The sequence below is a fragment of the Ambystoma mexicanum genome, chromosome 9 (genome assembly GCF_040938575.1).
Source record: "Ambystoma mexicanum isolate Mex_15411 chromosome 9, UKY_AmexF1_1, whole genome shotgun sequence".
In the NCBI taxonomy this organism is placed as follows: domain Eukaryota; kingdom Metazoa; phylum Chordata; class Amphibia; order Caudata; family Ambystomatidae; genus Ambystoma; species Ambystoma mexicanum.
In genome coordinates, this window is record NC_090931.1 from 1,322,698,651 (window position 1) to 1,322,719,196 (window position 20,546).

At 49.1% G+C, this 20,546-nt stretch overlaps 1 protein-coding gene across 1 annotated transcript in view; it reads right to left on the reverse strand.

Annotated features, from left to right (window-relative positions):
- The window catches only part of TSN (translin), a 195,208-nt gene that overhangs the window by 54,509 nt on the left and 120,153 nt on the right, over positions 1 to 20,546 (reverse strand). The window contains exon 4 of the mRNA XM_069616699.1: positions 12,459 to 12,574. Coding sequence (XP_069472800.1) covers positions 12,459 to 12,574 — 116 coding nt within the window. The remainder of the gene's footprint in view (positions 1 to 12,458; positions 12,575 to 20,546) is intronic.

A 20,546-nucleotide genomic window follows, 5' to 3' on the forward strand; every position in this document is an offset into this window, starting at 1 on the left:
AACTCACTCACTCACTCTGCGAGCGGAAGTGACCGCAACTAAAAATACAGTTTTAAGGGTTAACAGTCTCAAAGGGCAAGAATGTAAAGGCTCAAATGGAGCACCCATTAGAAACTTGAGAACAAGGTTCAAATCCCAACCGGGCACCTGGAAAGGTGACAGAGGGAACACATTAGCGAGCCCTTTCAGAAACTGAGAAATTAAAGGAATTTTAAAATAAGAACACTCCTCAGACGAGCGCTTAAATATGGACAGCGCCGCCAGGTAACCTTTAATGGTACCCACATGCAAGCCCCTGTGGGCTAAATAAAGCAAAAAAGACAGAACCACAGGAATGTCACATGAAAAAGCATCCACATTCTTAACCCTGCACCAGTCGCAGAACTTTCTCCAATGGCAACGGTACAGGGACTTAGTTGCCGGCTGCCTGGCCGAAAGCAACACCTCCATTACGTCTTCAGGGAGGTCCCAATCCTTATACCTCAACCTTTCAGAAGCCAAGCATGAAGGTTGAGGGATCTGACCTCTGGATGGAGAACCTGACCCCCCTCCCGTGAGAGCAGATCGTCTCGGTAGGGAAGACGACGTGGAGGGCAGATGGACAAGTCGAGAAGGTCCAGGTACCACGTCCTCCGGGCCCATGCCAGAGCAATGAGGATCATCTGGGAACCGAACCTCCGTAACCTCAGCAGTACTTGCGGGATGACGGGGACGGGAGGAAACGCGTATAGCAGTGGGAAGGACCACTCCACTATGAACGCTTCTCCTAAGGCTTCTCTTGGAGGAAATTCCCGCAAGCAGAACCTTTCGCACTTCCGGTTGACACTGGAGGCGAAGAGATCCACTTGAGGGGTCCCCCAAAGGGCGGAGATCTCCAGGAGAATCTCCTGAGCCAACTCCCACTCGTGAGAGATCACGCTCTGCCTGCTCAGAGTGTCCGCCATCTCATTTTTGTCTCCCGCCAGATGAACTGTTGAGATCGAAATTTCCTGCTGGATGGCCCAGAACCAGAGCTGCATCGCCTCCCTGCACAGAGGAAGTGACCCTGCCCCCCCCCCTTTTTGTTGAGGTAGTGCATGGCCACTGTGTTGTCCGTCAGAATCATGACATTCTTTCCTCGCACAGTCTGCAGAAAAGCCTTCAGGGCAAGCCCGACGGCCCTCAGCTCCAACAGATTGATATGGAGTCTGGACTCCAACAGAGACCAGCGACCGCTGACTGTCAGCTTGTTGGCATGAGCTCCCCATCCCGTGAGGGACACGTCCGTCATGATCGTCACCTCTGGCCAGCGTAGCCAAAACAGAGCCCCCCTCATCAGATTGCCTTCGACAGCCCACCACAGAAGGTCCTGGGCGACCGAGGGCGGCACCTGAACGGGGTCCGACATCCTGCCGGAGGACTGTGACCACTGGAGCTTGAGGGCCCATTGCAGAGATCTTATCCGCAACCTGGTCTCTGGCACCAGAAGAATGTAGGATGCCATGAGGCCGAGCAACCTCAAGAACTCGAACGCTGGGAGACTCTGGGCATGTTGAAACTTGTGCACCATCTGCTGAATGTGGTGAGCCCTCACCTGGGGAGGAAAACACTGCCCCAGGGACGTGTCGAGCACTGCTCCGATGTACTGGAGCCGCTGAGTTGGCATCAAGTGGGACTTCTTTAAGTTGAGGGAGAAGCCCAGCTTGTGAAGGGAGTGGCAGGTGACGGACAGATGATCCAGGACTTGCTCGGGAGAGCCCGCCCTGATCAACCAATCATCCAGGTAGGGGTAGACGTGAATCCCCCTTTCCTGATATACGCTGCCACCACCACCATGAGCTTGGTAAAGACCCTTGGGGTGGAGGTCAATCCGAACGGCAGGACCCGAAACTGAAAGTGCGAGACGCCAACCGCGAACCTCAGGTACTTCTTGTGCTTGGGATGGATCGGCACATGAAAATAAGCGTCCTTGAGGTCGAGTGACACCAACCAGTCCTGAAGTTGAAGGGCCTGGAGGACTTGAGAAAGAGTAACCATCTTGAACTTGTCCTTCCTGAGGAGCTTGTTCAAACCGCGCAAGTCCATGATGGGTCTCAATCCCCCGTCTTTCTTCGAAATCAAAAAATAAGGGGAATACCATCCGTTGTTCCTTTCCGCTACCGGCACCAGTTCTATGGCGCCTTTCTCCAGCAGTGATTGAATTTTCTGCACAAGGAGCAGATCCGGACTCTTCAAAGAGAGATTCCCTGGTGGATTGCCGTGAGGCCTCTGCCGGAAAGGAAGACAGTAGCCGTGGGCTATGATCTCCAGAACCCACACATCTGAAGTAAAGGCACGCCATTCTACCAGATGCTGCGCCAGCCTTGCCCCAACCGGAGAAGCATGGGCCTCATGACTGAGCTGCTGCGGCGGTGCCTGAGGGCAAAGAGGCAACTGCTCGTGTGGCCTTGGCATCTCGAGTACCTGGTTTTCCACCTCTGGCATTCCTACGGTTGCCCCTTTGACTTGCAGCTCCTCTCGATTTACTAAAGGACGAGTAATATCGAAAGGAACCTCCCCTCCATTCCTGTCCCCTAGGACGAAAAGGCAGAGGTTGGAGAACTGCAGCACCCAGCGACTTTGCTGCAGCTTTGGAGGTCTGCAACCTCTCAAGACTCTCGTCAGTCTTGCTGCCAAAAAGATGTTCACCATCAAAGGGCATGTTGAGGAGGCGGGCTTGCACATCAGGAGCAAAACCTGACTTGCGCAACCACGCAAACCTGCATATTACGGTGCTCGCCGCCATGGACCTGCTGACGCAAATCAATCATGTCCAGACCCGACTGAACGGATTCACACATGGCATCCTTGCCATCCTGCACAATAGCAAGGAAACCATACCATTCCTCCCCTTCGGGAATATGATCAGCCGCTAGGGAAAAACATTTCCACAGAGTGTGTGTGAAACAAGACAAGGCACAAACTGAGTTGGCAGCCTGAAGCGCCATACCCCCAGAAGAAAAACACCTTCCTCAGACCCCTCAGAAATATAATCCAGAGGCTGGAAAGAGGGTACAGAAAAAGACAGACATGTGTAGCCTTGGCCAGCGCCTTACTGGGGGGTGCCACCGTGCCACAGGGGACCGCCAACAAAGCGACCTCGAAAGGCATCGAGGGCTTCTATGGAATCGGCGTCGAGCGTGGCCCCGACAGCGTCGACACAGGCCTCGAGGGCGGAGCCCCAGTCGTGTCTCGACAGCCTGGGCACCGATGGCGTCGACGACTTCCTCGGAGGCGGGGCCTCGAGAGTCCGTTGACGACCTTGGCGTCGCCGATGTCTTCCTCAAAGACTTCACAGGTTCTCGCGGTCTCGAGGGCGTTGAGGACCGGGACCTGGAACGGGCATGTCTAGAGCGACCATCCTTGTCCGACTGGGACTGCGAAGGCACCCGGTGGTCGCGACGACTGCTCGAGCCCGAAGGCGGACAAGCGGTGTCTCTAGCACGGCCACGACCTGCGTCCTCAGACAGTGCGGAAGGACCAGAGCCCTGCGATTGAAAAATCACCAACATCTCCTTTCGGAAGGAATCTCATTCCTCAGGACTGGAATGCTTATGGGCAGAATCCTCAGAAGAGGACGGGGAAGGCGACCTGTGACGGCGCTTACTGGAGTGCCTCGAAGAGGCAGAGGAATGGCGGGACCGACTCCCAGACCGAGAACCCCCGGACTCACGACGACGATGTGGCCACCTTACCGACCGGCAGCTGCTTCTTCTTACCCTCCCGCTTCTTCTTACGCTCCCGCAAGGTCTTCGATGTGTGCGATTGGCAGTCGACACAGTCGTCCGTATCATGGTCCTCTCCAAGGCACCAGAATCAAGCGTCGTGCGTATCCGTCAGCGACATCTTGGACCCGCACACCCGACACTTCTTAAACCCGGACCGCGGGGTGGAAGAAGCCGAAGATATCATATAATAGCAATGAAGAAAACAGGTTCGAAGAACCGAAAGAACAGGATTCAGTAGAAACGAGGTGTGCCGAGATCGCCGAAGCGAACACGTTCGTGGAAAAAACGGAATTGAGACTACGGGTGTCGTGCGTCCTACTTATAACATCCGGTGACGTCGGCTCAACTGAGGCCCTCGAGGACAGCATATCGACGCCTGAGCCAAAAGATTTTCCCAAGCAGCACAGCTGTGGTGATTACCGTCATAGGTATGGAATACGTCGGAGGACCCAATCCCCTCGAAACACATGTTCTGGGAGTGTTGCAGGGTACGAAACCTTTGGCGCAAAGTAGAACAAGCATGCGGAGGGGCTGGGCTGTCAAGATATGAATGGTCACCAAAAGAATGCCTATTAGATGCTTACCCGAGAGTTAGTAAGATCTGACACCTCATTAAATTAATGGATATGGCATGCGTGCTGGCAAAAAGGACCATTGCAATGGCGTGGAAGAAACCTGGAGGCCCGCAATACACTAGGTAGTATAATGAGTTGGAACGCTGGACAGGAGCGGAGACAAAGGTGTGGGGCGAGGGTGTTGCAAGGGCAGGTGGGCCCGGTGTATGAGGCGTGGAAGACAAACCCCCCTGAAAAAGATAGCTTATACTAAATATACTGAACATGCATAAACTTACCTACCGAAATGTGAAATGTGATTGAACTCTCTGGCCCTAGCGGCACTGGACAGCCCCATATGCTGATACCCCAGGTACTCGGGGGGGCTACCCCACAAAAAGTATTACACACTGAAGACCACATATTATAATTGGTTATCTTGTTATTGTGTACTATAAATGCTAATAAAAACATTTTAAAATAAAATAAATAAGACGTCCATGTTCATTCCACCCCGAGCGGGAAGGTAGGGAGGGCGCATGCGAGTCCAAGCAGATACAATCATCAGAAATGCTATTACTGTAAGTAATGCATGTCTGATGCTTGTTAATCTGTTTAGAATCACATGCTATGCATAGACTAGCGAGCAGTACCCGGAGTTGGAGGTGGGTTGTGAGAAGGAACAGTAGTGAAAAGATGTCTTAATACTGCTCGTCATACCTGAGAATCAGATCTAGAATGCGTGTCTAGGCAATAGTGTTTTGTAAAGGTGTGTACAGAACTCCAGGTTGCCGCTTTGCAAATGGACTCAAGGGGAACATTTGCAATGAAAGCTATGGAAGCCCCAGTGCCTCGAGTAGAGTGTGCTCTAGGCTTGAAGGGCAGTTCTCTCTTAGCAAGAGTATAGCAAAGTGTGATGCATTTGACAATACACCTTGAGATAGCTGATTTAGAGACAGGATCCCCTTCTCTACCAGCAGCCACTGAAACGAAAAACCGGTCTGTCTTCCTCAGTGGTTTCGTTCTTTCCAGGTAAAACATGACTGCCCTGCGCACATCTAGTGTGTGCAGGCTTCTTTTTGCCGTGCTAGTGGGATTCTGGAAGAAAGTGGGTAGTTCAATTGATTGGGTCACATGGAACTTTGAAATGTTTTTAGGCGCAAATCTGGGATGAGTGTGCAGAACCACCTTATCCATGTGGACTGTAACAAAAGGGTCTAGGACTGAGAGGGCCTGTAGTTCGCTAACCCTTCTAATAGAAGTAATAGCTACTAGGAAGGCTGTTTTGTAAGTAAGGTCTTTTAGACTTGCTTTATGCATTGGCTCAAAGAGAGATCCCATGAGCCTGGTTAAAAGCACATTTAGGTCGCATCCGGGAGCTGGGTGAGAAATGGGGGGGGCGAATTCTCTTAACCCCCTCCATAAAAGCCTTAATAATAGGCATCTTTCACCACAACACCTTCAGTTGTGACGTAGTGTAGGCTGAGAGCAGCTAGATGGACCTTTAGAGAATTAAAAACCAGTCCTGAGTCTAACAAACGAGTTAGGTAGAACACAATGTGTGTAGGCGAGCAGTCAATGGGATTGATGCCCTTAGTATTACACCAGATGACAAAGCATTTCCATTTACTGGAATAGCAATAACGAGTTATGTTTTCTAGTTTCCCTGAGTACATCCATGCATCTCTGAGGGAGCTGAAGGGGTCCAAACTCTATGACCTCACGAGGCAGGCCTCTAAGTTCAGAGTTTGCGGACATGGGTGTAGCAACCCCGCCCCCCCCCCCCACCCCCTGTCCTGAGACATGTTGTACGGGCAGGGTAGTCTCACAGGGGGAGTGGGGGTGGGGGGAGAGGGACATTTCCATTAGATGGGCGAACCAGAGTTGGCAGGCCCACATGGGGGCCACCAATATCATGGTGACTGGTTCCTGGCGCATCTTGTTGAGTAGGGGCATCGGGCGGGGGGGGTAGCGTAAACAAATTTCCCAGACGACGCTATCCAGAGTCTGTGACCCTTGGAGCAGTTCTGGGGATACCTGGATGCGTAATCTTGGCATTGGGCGTTCTCCTGAGTTGCTAACAGGTCGATCTCTGGGAGGCCCCATTCTGCAAAGACGTTGAAGACGATTTCTTCGTGTAGACGTCAATCGTATTCTAAGAGCAATGGGAAATCTCAGCTGAGCACGTCCGCTAGCAGATGAGTTCTCCTGGAACGTGTTGGGACAGCAGGAACATTTTGCCCACATCCAAATATTCTGGGACAGCTTGGATAGCCCTTGAGTGTGTGCCCCCCTGTTTGTTTAGGTAATACATGGCTGTGATGCTGTCTGTCAGGGCCAGAACTGTTTCCCCCCTGTAGCTGAGTCTGAAAGGCCTTTAGTGCTTTGAATACTGCTAATAGCTCTAACAGATTAATATGGTTGGATGCTACTTGAGGGGACCATACTCCAGGCGCTGTCTGATGTAGCAGTTGAGCCCCCCCCCGCCCACCCTGTGAGCGAAGCGTCTGTCGTGAGAGTGGCTTCTACTACGGGGTGGTGAAGGTCTTCCACTTCAAGAGGTTTTCCCTTGACCACCACTGCAGAGAGAGAATGAGGGCTGGCGAGACAACTACCAGATCTTCCAATTGTCCGCTGGCCTGACACCACTGGCTGTTGAGCCACTCTTGTATGGGACGCATGCGCGGCTGCGCATGCGGAACTAAGTAAATGCATAACACCATCATACCTAGCAAGCGCATGGCCTTGCGTACCGTCACTTCCGGACTGGCTACAAAATGAGGGATCTGAGAAAGCATGTTCTGAACCCTGTCATTGGGGTGGGGAGACGAGACCGTCCTTTGTCCGAATCAGAGCCCCTAGAAATTGCTGGACTTGGCTGAGGTCTAAACTGGATTTCTTCTTGTTGATGGAGCATCCCAGACAGAACAGGAGGTCTATTGTCTTCTGTGTACTCCCTAGTCATGTTTCGTAAGAGTCCCCTGTTATGAGCCAGTCGTCGAGGTAAGGGTAAAAAGGGACGGATAGTCTGCGCAGGTGTGCTGCTGAAACTGCCAGGACCTTCATAAACACCCCTGGTGCTGAGGCAATGCCGAAGGGGAATACTTTGAATTGATAGTTCCTGTCCTCTATCATGAACCTTAGATATTTTCTGTGCGCTGGCAACATTGAAATATGAAAGTATGCATCTTTCATGTCCAATGTTGCCATGTAATCCCCCTGTTTCAACAATGGGATTGCTTCCTGTAGAGTTACCATACAGAACTTTTGAGGTTTAAGAAATTTGTTTGCTGGCGCAAGTCTAACACAGGGCGCACGGTGAGGTCCTTTTTGGGTACAAGGAAGTACACTGAATAAATACCCTAGTTTACCTGAAGAATCGGGACAGCTTCTATGGCGTCCTTTCCCAAAAGTGCCTCCAATTCTTGTATTAGGATTCGCAGATGGTCTGGCGTCAGGTGGTCTGAATTGTGGGGGTCGGGCGAATTCCACACAGTAGCCGTGGGCGACCGTTTTTAGAACCCACGCCCCGCCCCGACCGGGGTGACATGGGAGGGGACCTGGATCCGTAGGTCATTTCTGACCACAGGCTGTGGCTCCCCTGGAGTTGGGGCCTCTGCCTTTCCCATGCCTCTGACCCCTATATGGATAGTTGGCAGGGATGCTGGATGTTTGTTCCGAGTTCCAGTTCTTACCCGTGTTGCACATGTTTTGGGCGGAACGTGATTGGCCTCGAAAGGACCAGCGGGATCCGCTTCCCGTCTGGGGGGAGGGTTTTTGTGTGATTTTCTGCAAGGACTTGAGAGTTTCGTGCTCTTTTTTGGCAGTCTCCAGAGCATCGTCGACTGCTTTACCAAAGAGATTCGACTCCTTGATAGGTTTCTTAATAGGAGCTGCTTGAGTCTCTGACTTGAAGCCTGAGTTTCGGAGCCAAGCGTGCCGTTTAAGCAGAGTGCCCTGAGCTAGGGATCTCCCTGCAGTTTCTGCGGTATCCAGAGTGTTTAATACATTTTGGTTGACCTGCCTGCCCTCGGCCACGATGGCGAGTAATTCAGTTCTTGCAGGTTCAGGTACCTCCTGGAGACGACCTTGTATAAGGTTCCATTGGGCATCGGCATAACTGGCAAGCAACGTAGTGTTTGCTATGCGCGTGGTAAAAGCAGCTGCCGTGGTAATACGCTTACCAAAGGCATACAATCTTTATGACTCTTTATCGGGAGGTGCCTCTCCCATAACAAGGGGTACTCCCGTCAGTTTCCAGGCGGTGGTAACCACTAGGGAAATCAGGGGTGGCGTGGCTCTTAATATATTGAGGGTCAGTAGGCGATGGCCAAAATAATTTCTCCACCCTTGGATTAACTGCCCTGGGCTGGTGTGACCAGAGAAGGCGCCAATCTCCTTTTAATGGAATTTAGGAGAGGAATGGCTTGACTGGAGGTTTTTTTTTTTCCTTTAAGAATGTCCTCCACAAAATCTTGTTCAGGTATGACCTCTTGGGTGGCGATCTGAAAATGATTGGCTGCCTTCCTTAAGATGGCAATAAAAGCCATCTGATCGTCTACTGGTGAAGCCTGGCGGGCCGGGGTGGAGGGAGGGGAGTCCAAACATAGGACATCTGTGTCCTGATCATGAGTAGGAAGGGCCCATGGCTCTGGCTCAACCTGATGAGTGTCCTCCCAGTTGTCCGTGGCATCCGCCTGGTCATCTGCAGTGTAGTCCTGTTGAAAGGTAGTATCTTCTTCCTCATCATAGATGTATTGATATGTATCAATCTGAATTTCATCTTCAGGGTGGATAGAAGTGAAAGGTTCCTGAGAAGGTTCTAAATTTCCAGGAAATCTTAGAGTTGACACAGAGAGAGGGTCCTCCCGAGTTCTCTTGGGGGTAGGGTGCTCTGAAAGCGAGACAATCCTTTCCAAGCGGTCCATGCACCCTCTGAATTTTTCCCTGGTCCGTTTAGACGAACCAGAAGGGGAATAAGATCTTCATTTTCTTCCCTTTGACGCCGAAATTTGTTACCAATAGTGTTGGACAAAGGCTTGTCTTTGTAGTCTTCGCGAACATCGGGGTGCTGTGGCTCCTTTTTCCGACGTATCCGTGGCACGCTCCTTGCGTTTCGTCGACTCTCTAGGCATCAGCCCCACTGCCGAAGTAATCCTTGCGATGCTTTCAGCGATGCCTGGCGAATCGGGGCGTGCCGTATGACTAGGAGGCCTAATGGTAGATTGTTCACCTACTGAGAGGCTAGGAAGCCTAGCGGTAGATTTTTTCCTACCGGGGCCTTAGGGGGCGTCGGAGCGGCAGCGGAGCGCGCTTCGCCAGCCAAATGTGATTTTGAGGTAGTGCCCTTATTTTTCGAAGGCCCAGTCGCAAGACACTGCTGCAGATGCAGGGAAGGCTGTTGATCTTCAAGATCAGAGGATTCCGTTGAAATCTTTGGCGGTCCTGTTGGCGCTGTCACCCGTTTTGACGGAACCGTAGAAACCGGGGACAGGGTTGTGTGCTTAGTGTGGGCTTTTCGTACACCCTGTCGCCAGGTGTGGTCCCCGTAGCGTGACTTGCATCAGGCCTAGAAGGGTCGGGGACGGGCGTGGCAGACCTAGAAGTGTCCGTCATAAGGTCTATGGCATCCGATACGGATGCTTGGCCATCACTAGTGCCCCAGTCACTTTCGGCGGGTGCGGCGGTGGGGGAAGAAGACGCAGCCCACGACATGCTTAACGCGGCGCTCCTTAAGTGTTTTAGGTCAAAGGAGTCTACAGGCCGTGGATGGCTCTGCCGCCGATCTTAGGTGTGGAGGTCCACTGCCGTCAAAAGTTCCTGCAGTCTTCGTCGTAGTATTTGAAGCACCAAAGTGATTTTAGGGGAAATAACCGACAAAGTCGGTAAACAAGTATACACAATGTCTCTTATGAAGAGCTCCTCAATGAGGCGATCAGTTATCTGGGCGGAAAAAAACAATCTGAGTGACCTTGGCGCGTGAGGAATTTTGGGTACACTACACGTCACGATAGGGATAGTGTTACAGCCACGCCTATGCCGACGTCCCTTTTCGGTCCCCGAAAGACAAGATGCAATACTCTGCGGTTACCACTGGATGTCAGACCATGTGCACAGCATGCGATTCTAAGCAGATTAACAAGCATCAGAAATACAGGTTTTACCTACCTGGAATAGCTGTGTATCAAATTCTGAGTAAGTGTACAAAGTCTTACTTTCCATTCTAAAAGAAAGTAGACAGTAGGTTGATTTACTTGCCTGTTAATTGGGCCACCCTCTTTCCAAAAAGTAATGCTGTTGGTTCCACTGCACTATCCCCGTTAGGACATAAATGTATGAGTGTCCCCGATTGGGTTTTGCTTCCCCAGACTTGCTGTTAGCCTGTCTAGAATAAGTCTGCCTTAGGTTATACTTACCTCTAAGTTGCCGATAGCTCCTTTTGAACGGTATATAGATTTTATTTACCTTGTGTTAGCTGTGTGCCATCCTAAAACAAGTTAGAGTCATTGCTTGCCTTAATTTCTGTTGAACTGATCTAAAAAGCAAACTGTAATAGTATATTACAACATTAGGTTGTACCTGCCGAGAATAGCTGTGTGCCATTCCTAAAAAGTGTTCTTAGGTGCAGCTAACCTTGGTCTGCCTTGAGCCATCCAAAAATAGCGTAATATGTTCTTACTGATCTTAGACTGTGTTCCACTGAGCTGAAAAGTAAGTGTAATTGTACATTACACCCTGACGACCAACTCCCCTAGAATAACTTACCCTTTTACTGTAGGTGTTGCACTATTCAGAAAAAGTATATTGCCAAGTTGGTTTACTATGATGTCTTGCTGAGCGTCACAGCACAACTGCTATGGTCTTCTATTCTTGCATTATTGTAAGTAATCCAAAAACTCAAGTGGTACAGCCTTATACTATGAGTGGAGTCGTGTACCGTCTCAGTTGAAGGGTTTTACTAAGCCATCAGAAGAACTGTCTTAACAAAGGGGGTTGCAATATTCTGCATAGCAAACTACATTTATTGAAGGTTATAGCGGATTATCAATGTTCATTTTGGTCAGTGGTGAAAATCACTCAAATTTAAGTCTGCTTGTACCACTTACCATTTTGGTGGATCTGGTAGTACTGCCATTAAACGTCTACCGACTACATAAAAAGAATTGAGCCTTTGAAACAGTTGCAGAAATTGTTGGTAAATGTGACCCTTGTTTGAACAATGGCAGTGTTTGCAAATGTTGCCACACTGATATTGAAGATCTTTCCACAACTCTTGTAGTTTTCTTCTTCGGCATACAATTCAAAAAAAGTGGTTAGTATTTTTCGGCTGAAAACATCCATGGATTCATGTAGGCTTGTTCAAAAAGACAGATTTATTAGGATGCAAATTAACACACAATCAGGCGTTGTGTTTGAGACTTAGTAAAAGAAGATTATAGATGTGTGTCAATCTTTGCAAAAAGACCAACCAGCCTTGAAACATGATTTGCTCTTTAAAAAGAAACAAAGCAAGAGGTGAAAAGGGAATCCACCAGATGGAAAAGGATCCCAAAAGGTTATTTCCTGGAAAACATGAAAGTGAGTCACAGATGACACATGGGTCACCAGAGAGGCGTCCAATCAAAGAGTGATGGATTAGGACTGGGATAGAAAGGCAAAACAGATGAAGAGTACGGTCAAGATTCGACACACATCTCGTGAACTTGCCTATTCAGTTGCTAGTGTGCTATAGTGCTTATTTGGCCTAGAGCTGCAGAGATCCAATCAAGTATAGGGAGATGAGACATTGGAGAATTTAGGTTTAGAAAGAAGAGGTAACAATTTTCAAAGATAGAACTGTAAAAAAATTAAATGCTACAACAATATATTTGAATAGTAAACACATTTAGACGAATGACACAATCATACTAGTCTCAGATCAGTAAAGTACAGAATACTTTGCAAAGACAAAGGATGTGTGAGGGGAATGGCACAAACGGTGTGAGTGAAATGTAACATTGCATGAGAAAGTTAGAGTGCCAATCACACTTAATTGGTTTGTGAACATTTTTTAAAGTTCTCTAAAGTAATCCACAAGTCTCCCACACCCTGAAGAGCCAACATTATCTTAACACCAGAGAGGACAATTTACCAGAAACCTGCAGGAAAGTGAACTTACTACCAAGAACTTCTGCAACTGCTTCTCGAGTTACCAATTCTTCGGTTTCGAGGTAAACGAGAAATGCTGCCAGGAAAACCAAGCGCTGCAAAACGAACCTCCAGTGTTCATGAAATCTATGTTAAAACAAGAACACAGATTACAGGCGTCATTAGATACAAAAGTTTACGACCTTGAATGCACAAATGTTTAAAGGTTTATGAAGGATATAAACCTTCCTTCTGCTAAACTACCTAAAATATAGACTTAACCAGTGCAGCATCTAGGTACTTCACACTGAACATTTTTAAAACTGGCCCCACAAAACATTTATTTGAATCCAAACACTTCCATATAAAGGTTAGGGAGGCCAATAACCTTAGATTAAAACAGAACTTGTTATATCGAAAAATAGGAGCAAGTGTTTGGAAGTCTACATCGCTGCTTATCGCCTTTTCAGGATAGACAACACTGCATATTCCTTATGAAAGTTAATTAAAACAAACTGTTTTGCTGCATGCTTGTCGGGTGTAAAAAATGTACAACAGCTTTGCTCTAATACCTTCCCCAGAGGACATTTTGCAGCTAAATACTCTCCAGCGTAAAACGGGTTTAAAACATACAGTGAGGGAATGTCACTAGCACAAAGAGGCAAGGACAGAACTTCTAGTGGTGTAGCAGAGCCAATTGAGGATTGACCTTGTGAGGTGGTGGAGGAAGTCCTGCATCAGTAAATCAGAATATAAAAATGAGAGACAAGACCAATCAAAACCAGTTGGAATTTCAATACAATGTAATATACAATTCAAGACTTTGGAACCTATCAAATATATCAGGAGGCAGACAGCTCTGTGGTCCCATATCCCCCCCCTACCCCAGTCCAGAGAATCCACAGGCGGATGTTCTTTTTTTCTGTGGGCATTAGGAGAAACTGAGGGGCGGGGGGGGGGGGGGGGCAGTTTCAGTTTCCTATGCACAGTCATTACATTTTAAAATAATTAACAAGCATTAGGAAAGTTTGGCCTAGAACTCAAATCAATTTGTGTAACTGGGGAATGGGTAAACATGTCTACAGGGGAACATGGCATGGGAAATCATCACGTAGTAAAGCAGGCACAAAGATGAATGTGGCATAGTGTTGGTGAAACAAAGTCTTGGCAACAAAAATGACAAAGCCACTAATCGAACGGAGCAGGTGGCATTACCAAGTTAGCAGGATGATTGCTTTTTCAAGTCTTTAGCTTGAATTCTTATTTCAATGCCTACCATAAAAGGGATCATAAATAAAACAATAATCCAGCATGAAAAAACACCAATATATCATAATCAACGTGCAAAAATAATTTTAAATTGAAGTTTGTTAACTTACAAATCACTAGAAGTTTTTAAAATTCCACATTGCACTAATAGATACTTTGGTATGCCCATGACTCCGTCATGTAAGAACTAGTTTCAAATAAACACTTGTCTTCATCCTCTTCTCTTTAAAATTCTTTTGAGTATTCTTTAAAATAACCATATATTTGGGGAAAATGAAAGTGGAGTATTGTTTCTTTGGCGTCAGAGCAAAAAGAACATAGCACAAGATTTACCACTCAAGGAGGCTATTACTTGGGTGACTGGAAGCAGATGAAATTTGAAACAGAAAGGCAAAAATGTGTCCCTTTTCGGTAAACCTTAATACAGAGAGGACATAATCTAGCATAAGCTATTTTTAGTCAGTGTAGGTCCTCCAAGTGGGAATTTCAAACATTTCTCAAAATATCAGCCAAAACGCTTTATATTTTTGGACCATCAAACATTGATTAGTAAAATACAATGAGTGAGTTATTGTCATTAAAGTCTTTTTAATATAGTTAAACGAAGGGATCTTAGTCAGTTGGTCCCAAATAACTATATCTAGTAAACTTTGCTTCATCAGAGGGGCATTAGAATTACACGTCTGACTGATTTAGTTAATTGAGAAATGAAGTGGAGCAAAAATAGCCAGTGTCAAGATGCTCCTCAGTCTCTCTTCAGGATGCTTCCAACAACCTCAGATGTCAGTGCCATAGAGCACAATTGCTTTTGGTTTTGCTTGATTTGATTCAAACACTTTACTGGTTCAATGGATGGGTGACGCATAACATTTCTTAGACTGAGATTTGCGCCGCAAGATAGTGCAATTACTTGGCTTCATTTAGCAATATGTTGCCCAAGGTCTTGGCCTCTACCATCAGGACCTTGGAAATTGTATAATATAGAACAAGTATAATATAGGACAAGATCTCTTGCATTCATAAAGTCTGTTTATTTGTTGATTAGGGCCAAAGGGATCTGGGAGTGCATGCAAGCATGTTCATGTAGCTAAACAGAGGGTCTGGATTCCTGGCCATGGCAGCACATACAACCTTAACCCCACAGGATTAGTGTGCAGCTTAAAAGGGAAGCCAGGGAGGCCCCCAGGGGGCACATGGGGAATGGCTTGCTAATCGACCAGCTCCTGATCAAGAGAACGTAAAGGGGCTCTGAGACCCCCCCACATCCCCTCCCCAGCAGCGTGCTGCTGCGCCCCCTGGCGGGTGAAGGTCAGGGCACCCCCGCTCAAAATTTGGGAAGAACCCGCGGCAGGACGAAGAAGTTAGCCATGTGCTAACCCCCGGCAGTAGTAACTGCTGGAATGCCGGGCTGTGGAGTACAGCCACGCAAAGCCCGCAATAGGAAGGGGCACCCCTCCCCCCATATGAGGTGGGCCTGTACCAGAGGAGCGCCCAACCAGGCTGTCGTGCAGTGGAGGCAACGACTCTGAGGCCCAGCAGACAGCGGGCAGCTGAGGCTGCCCGCACCACATTGCTTAACTTGATGTAGGAGGAGCGGAGCGGCAGCGAGGTAGAAGTGGGTGAGACGGCCTCTGGCCGACGTTTCCCCCCTATGTCCGGCTGGGGAAGCACTAAAGCAGGAGGAGGGGCCAGCGCCAAAAAAACAGAGAAGTCCCAACACTGAGGGATAATGCACAAGGGGAGTAGACCTGCCAGGTGTGGGGGGAGAGGACACCCCCTGAAGTGCTGAGAGACAGTCACCAGCAGCCCTGGGGGTGGGGGGAGCCATGGAGAAGTCATGGTGGGCTGCACCCAGGGCAAGCACCCCCCCCTCTTACGAGAGGGGTATCACTGCCTGTCCTGGTGGCCTGCCCCCGTGAGGGGCTGAGAGCGTAAGACAAGGGGGTGGCCCTGACCGGAGTTGGAGGACCCCTCCCAGCAGACTGAAGACCACCAGAAGGGGAGCGCTGTCGGCCACAGGGCAGTCAAGGCCCACTCGGGAGGAGAGACTCAGCCGGAGGTACCAGATTAGCAGCCCAGAGGGAGAACAGTGTGGTCCCACAAAGCTTTGGTCACCCCGTCTTGACCACCCCCACCCCCCGGCCCATAAACTGAAGAGACTCCTTGCAGAGGTTCCAATTTGCAGGCAGGAGCGGTCCTTGTACCCCCAGGGGCCTGTATGTAAGGAGACCCAGCAGCCACAAAGTCAGTCATGGCAGCCCTGATAGAGGAGATCAGGGGCATCAGGTCAGGACTTGAGGATTTGTTTTTGAGGTTCTGCTATGAGGGGAGCTCATCTCAGAAAGGAGTGAGGAGTTTTTGAAGTGTGTTCTGTTGACTCAGGACCTTCTTGGTGATCCCATCCTGGATGGTGGTGGGTAAATGGTTAGGACTCGATGCTTGGTGGGAGGATGTTGGGACATGTGGGTGGGGGGGGGGATATGAGAGGGGGTCGGGATGCCGTATGTTAAGCCATAGGGGAAGGGCAAGTTTGGTTCATTGTTTAGGGGTGGGGGATGCCATTCACGGGGCTCAAGTTGTTCACCAGTATGGTTTGGATCTTCTCAGCGGGGGATGGTGTCAAGGTGAGGAATACAAACGGGAGAAGCGGGAGGGCCTGGGGCAGGACAGGACAGGATCACGATCTTTTAGCACTTAACGTTAAAAGGGATATTCAGACTCTGCCCAGGTGTTCCGGGATCTTACCCCGTTTGAGAAATGGTTGGACGGCTCTTCCTCCCAGAGGGGTTCCCTTTCAAGCATGTATAACATGTTTGTTCTCTACCCAGGAGGTGGGGAGATGCACCTTTAAAAAGGTATTGGGTGGATCTCGCAGGGAAGGAGATTATGGAGGAGGACTGGGCTAGAATTTTTAGGGTTACCTTCCATTGCAACCTATTCACCTCCACCATGGAAGACAACTATAGGATGCTTCAAGGGTGGCATAGGGACCCATTGAAGATCTCACAAATGTTTCTGGGGACCTCTCCCATCTGCCCCAGGGGCTGTGGCTGTGTGGGTTCCGCCTACCACATGTGGCGGCATTGTCCTAAGATACGCATCATTTGGCAGGAACTCCTTAGCTGAATTAAAGCATACTCGGGACTAGAGCTGAGAATGAACCCACTCCAGATGTTGTTGGGGAACCCGACCAGAGATCAGTAAGAATACAGGTTGCCTAGGATAGGTGAGGCTATGCGGAGGGCTGGGAGACTGGCGATAGCGCAAAAGTGGAGGGCAGGGCAAGCACCTACAAAACGGGAGTGGGAACAAACTGTGTAATATCATGGTAATGGAGAAGCTAACTGCTATGGTTAACGACTACATGGGGTCCTTTCGAGAGAAATGGGAGCCCTCTGATGGGTAAGATGGAGGGCAACAGAGCCTAACCGATGGGGAAAGAGTAGACAACAGGTTATCATTATACCCTGCCCATATAAGAAAGCCAACCCAAATCCGGATCTGTGCTTAATCGGACAAATTCTTTTGGATTCATGTATCACTACTCCCCCACCCCCGAGACTGTCCATTATATTATTGTTTGATGTTGTCTGAATACCCTGACAAGGAGAATTTGGGGAGGAGGAAGGGGAGGGAGTGGGGATATTCAGCTATGAGGTGTTCGAAGGCGTTTATTGTTGATACTGACTGTTTAAATGCCAATAAAAACTAAAGTTTAAAAAAAAAAAAGAAAGCCAAGAGCCTTACACACGCTCTTAACACCTGGAAATTCTGGATGCATTCTTTAACCAGGCCAAACTGTGGCATGCATACTGGTGGGACCTCATCGGTAGGGTGGAGCTGTGCCTCTCTAGAATAGTGAGCAAGGGGTCCACGTCTGGATTCCCCTAGTAACTTAGGGTGAGACCCAAAACTTACATGAATATGCAATAAACAAGGGGGGTGCTGGGAGTCTATTCTTAGAGAGGCACAGCTCCACATGTCTGGGGTTGCTGTTGGTACTCTTGTTCAGAGGAGAATTGCTAAGCATTTCGGTGCTGGACTGCCCTAGGGCAAGACAAAGACTGATATGTTTTAGATATTTCTCCTCTGTGAAAGACAGTGAACTAAAGAATCTGGTAAGTTTCTCGTAACTGGGACTAATGTCCGGCAGAGGGACTCCCAGGACCCCCCTTGTTTTATGAGGAGGAGTGGTGGTGTAAAAAGCCATTATGGCCTGAGCAATGGAGGGAACATCCCCGCGGGGGGGAGGGAGGCAAAGAGGGGGGGAAGGGGTTTGTGACTTTTACCAATGGCGCCCTCCCCTCTTCCCAATGATTGCTTCCCCCAAGGTGGTCCTCCCTCATACCTGCCCCAATGGTCAGGATCAGGTAGGGGCTGCAGTCCCCTGGCCACATAGGGAGAGACTACATCAGGGAAAGGAGTGAGGATATCATTAGATTCATCACAATACACAAATTCACACCTCACCTCTTAAATCCCTCTTACTATTGCTACGTTGTTCTGTAATTGACTTTGATGACTGTTCCTGTGTATTTTTGTGCCTCTTGCCATTCCTCATTGCATTCCTTTCTCTCATTTCGTTTTAAACCTCTTTCCTGCTACCTCTTGTTTAATCATTAGCTATCATTAGTCATCCTGTCTGGCCCTGTAGGATGCGGGAGCCTAACATCGTGCAGCTGACTTCATTCGATGTTCAGCTGTATGTTTGTGTTCTGATGGAAGAACCCAGCGCCACCACTGAGGTAAGTCCTCTTGGGCTAAGCAAAGAAATGACTGCCAAAATGTCATCTATGTCCCCCAGCACCACCACAGAGGCAAGCCCTGAAAGGCTTTTAAATGAAGTCACTGAACTAAGGAATGCCATGGAGCAACAGCTCCAATCATGGCACGACGAGGCGAGCCCTGCGAGAAGTGGAGCAGCAGCTCCATTCTAAAATGGTTGCCGCCATTTCGTCTTAAGTCGCTGCTCGGAGCTGCCTGGTCTCCAACATGCCCCTGCAGATTGGCAGCAGCACTGTACAATTGGTCCAATCTAGTGGAGCCAGCAGAAGAAGCCAGACCACTCCAAAGGCCCACACATCTGTCTAGCCCTGTCTGGCCCGACAACGCCCACTGCATGCTGTGAAATTAAGGTATGTGCTACAATACTGTGCATGCTACCCCCATTTCTGCCTTCCAACAGACTTCCTCCTAAAGATACACACTTCAGCTCTGCCATCCAAGATCTGTTGTGCCGCTATTTGCCCTCTCGGACACCATTCTATGGGCATGCACATGATAAATCTGTAACCCTCACCACGAATCCCACTACAGCTAATAGGCTCCCGTTATCTCAGGAAAAGAACATTGTTCCAACCACGTCACGCCCCAGTGCCTCCTATGTATCTCAGTTGCCGTACCCATCACACCCATTACCCTGGCCCAAACTACAAACCCTGTGCATGCACAGCGCCCTGGTCATTCTCTTCCCCTCCTCACTGCACCCTTAAAGTAAAGCAGGAGCCCAGCGGCCTGACACAATACCTCCCGCTGCCATCTAGCACTCTTGCAGCAGTGCCCACGCCTCTATCCACTGACTGTGGTATCATGCAACAAACAGTCTTTTCTCTCATGGCCATGCCATCTTGGCCGAACTGACCCTGCTCCACTTCTCCCAAAAAGTCCCTTGCACTGTCGCCAATCCTCTCTCCTTCAAGGCATGTTAAGACGGATTTCTGAACTCTGTCCTGGCGGCGCAGAAGTTCAGAAGGCCAACCTAATTACTTGGAACAGGGTAACCTCTGGACAAGCCAGACCAATCAGGGTAGCGATCGCGGCGGTCAAGACTAGGTCTCAAGAGGGGTGAGGGTGACTGAAAGCCCGCAATGAGCACACAAAGCAAGGACACTTACAAATTATCCAAACAGTTGTTATATTAAAAATATATACACATTTATTCCAAGGCCTTTGCAACAATGACCGTAGCGAGAAATCACAATAAAACTCTAGTAACCCAACACATACCAAACCAATACAATATATATACAAATACAAACAAGTCTAAAGCGTTAGATGCACGAAATGTGTAGTCCACCTAGAAGGGGAGGAAAACAGGCAGTGCGAAATAATGATTAGACCCAGTCCGCATTCAGAGGCACCTAACTAAAAGGAAGTCCACGCCCTACGGAGAGTGGACCCTTGTGCTCAAAAGTACCTGCACACGCTGGTGCCAACGGGCAAAAAGGGGAGTCTCTTCGAGGGAATCGGGCAGTTCAGTTCGGGGCACAAATGAAGAAGAACAGAGTTCCGCGATTCAAGCGCAGCCTCGACTGTGGGCAGAAGCAGAGCGCGAGTACGGAAAGGCGTGCTGTTTGGGCTCCTGCAGGAGGACGACCAGTTCCTAGCTATGCTACTCACCGGTCCCCGATGCAAGCAGACCCAGGCTTCTCCGCGTCAGTTTCAGTGCTGGCAGGTTCAGGGGAGCAGGGGACGTCTCGTCGTCGTGTAGATTCTGCAGCAGCAGAGTTGAGTTAAAGATATCCCAAACGAAGTGAACCCGCACAGTTTGTTACCACAGCAGGGCAACGGAGCGGCCGTGTGTATCTCAGCCAAATGTACACTACTCACTTCAGACCTGGGAATGCCAAGTGTACGAATCGTGTGAGAGTGATAAGGACTCGAAATACAACACAACCTGGCGGCGGTAACAGAGCAAGACTCCTGTGTAGGCTGGTCAGTCTGCTGGTTGGCCCAGAGACACTTCCGAAGGCTTACGTGCAGGAGATGGTGAAGATGCCGAGAATAGCGGTCCCCGCTATTCCAAGGGTCGAAGTACCAGTACAGGCCTTCTGGTTCGATCAGAGGTAGA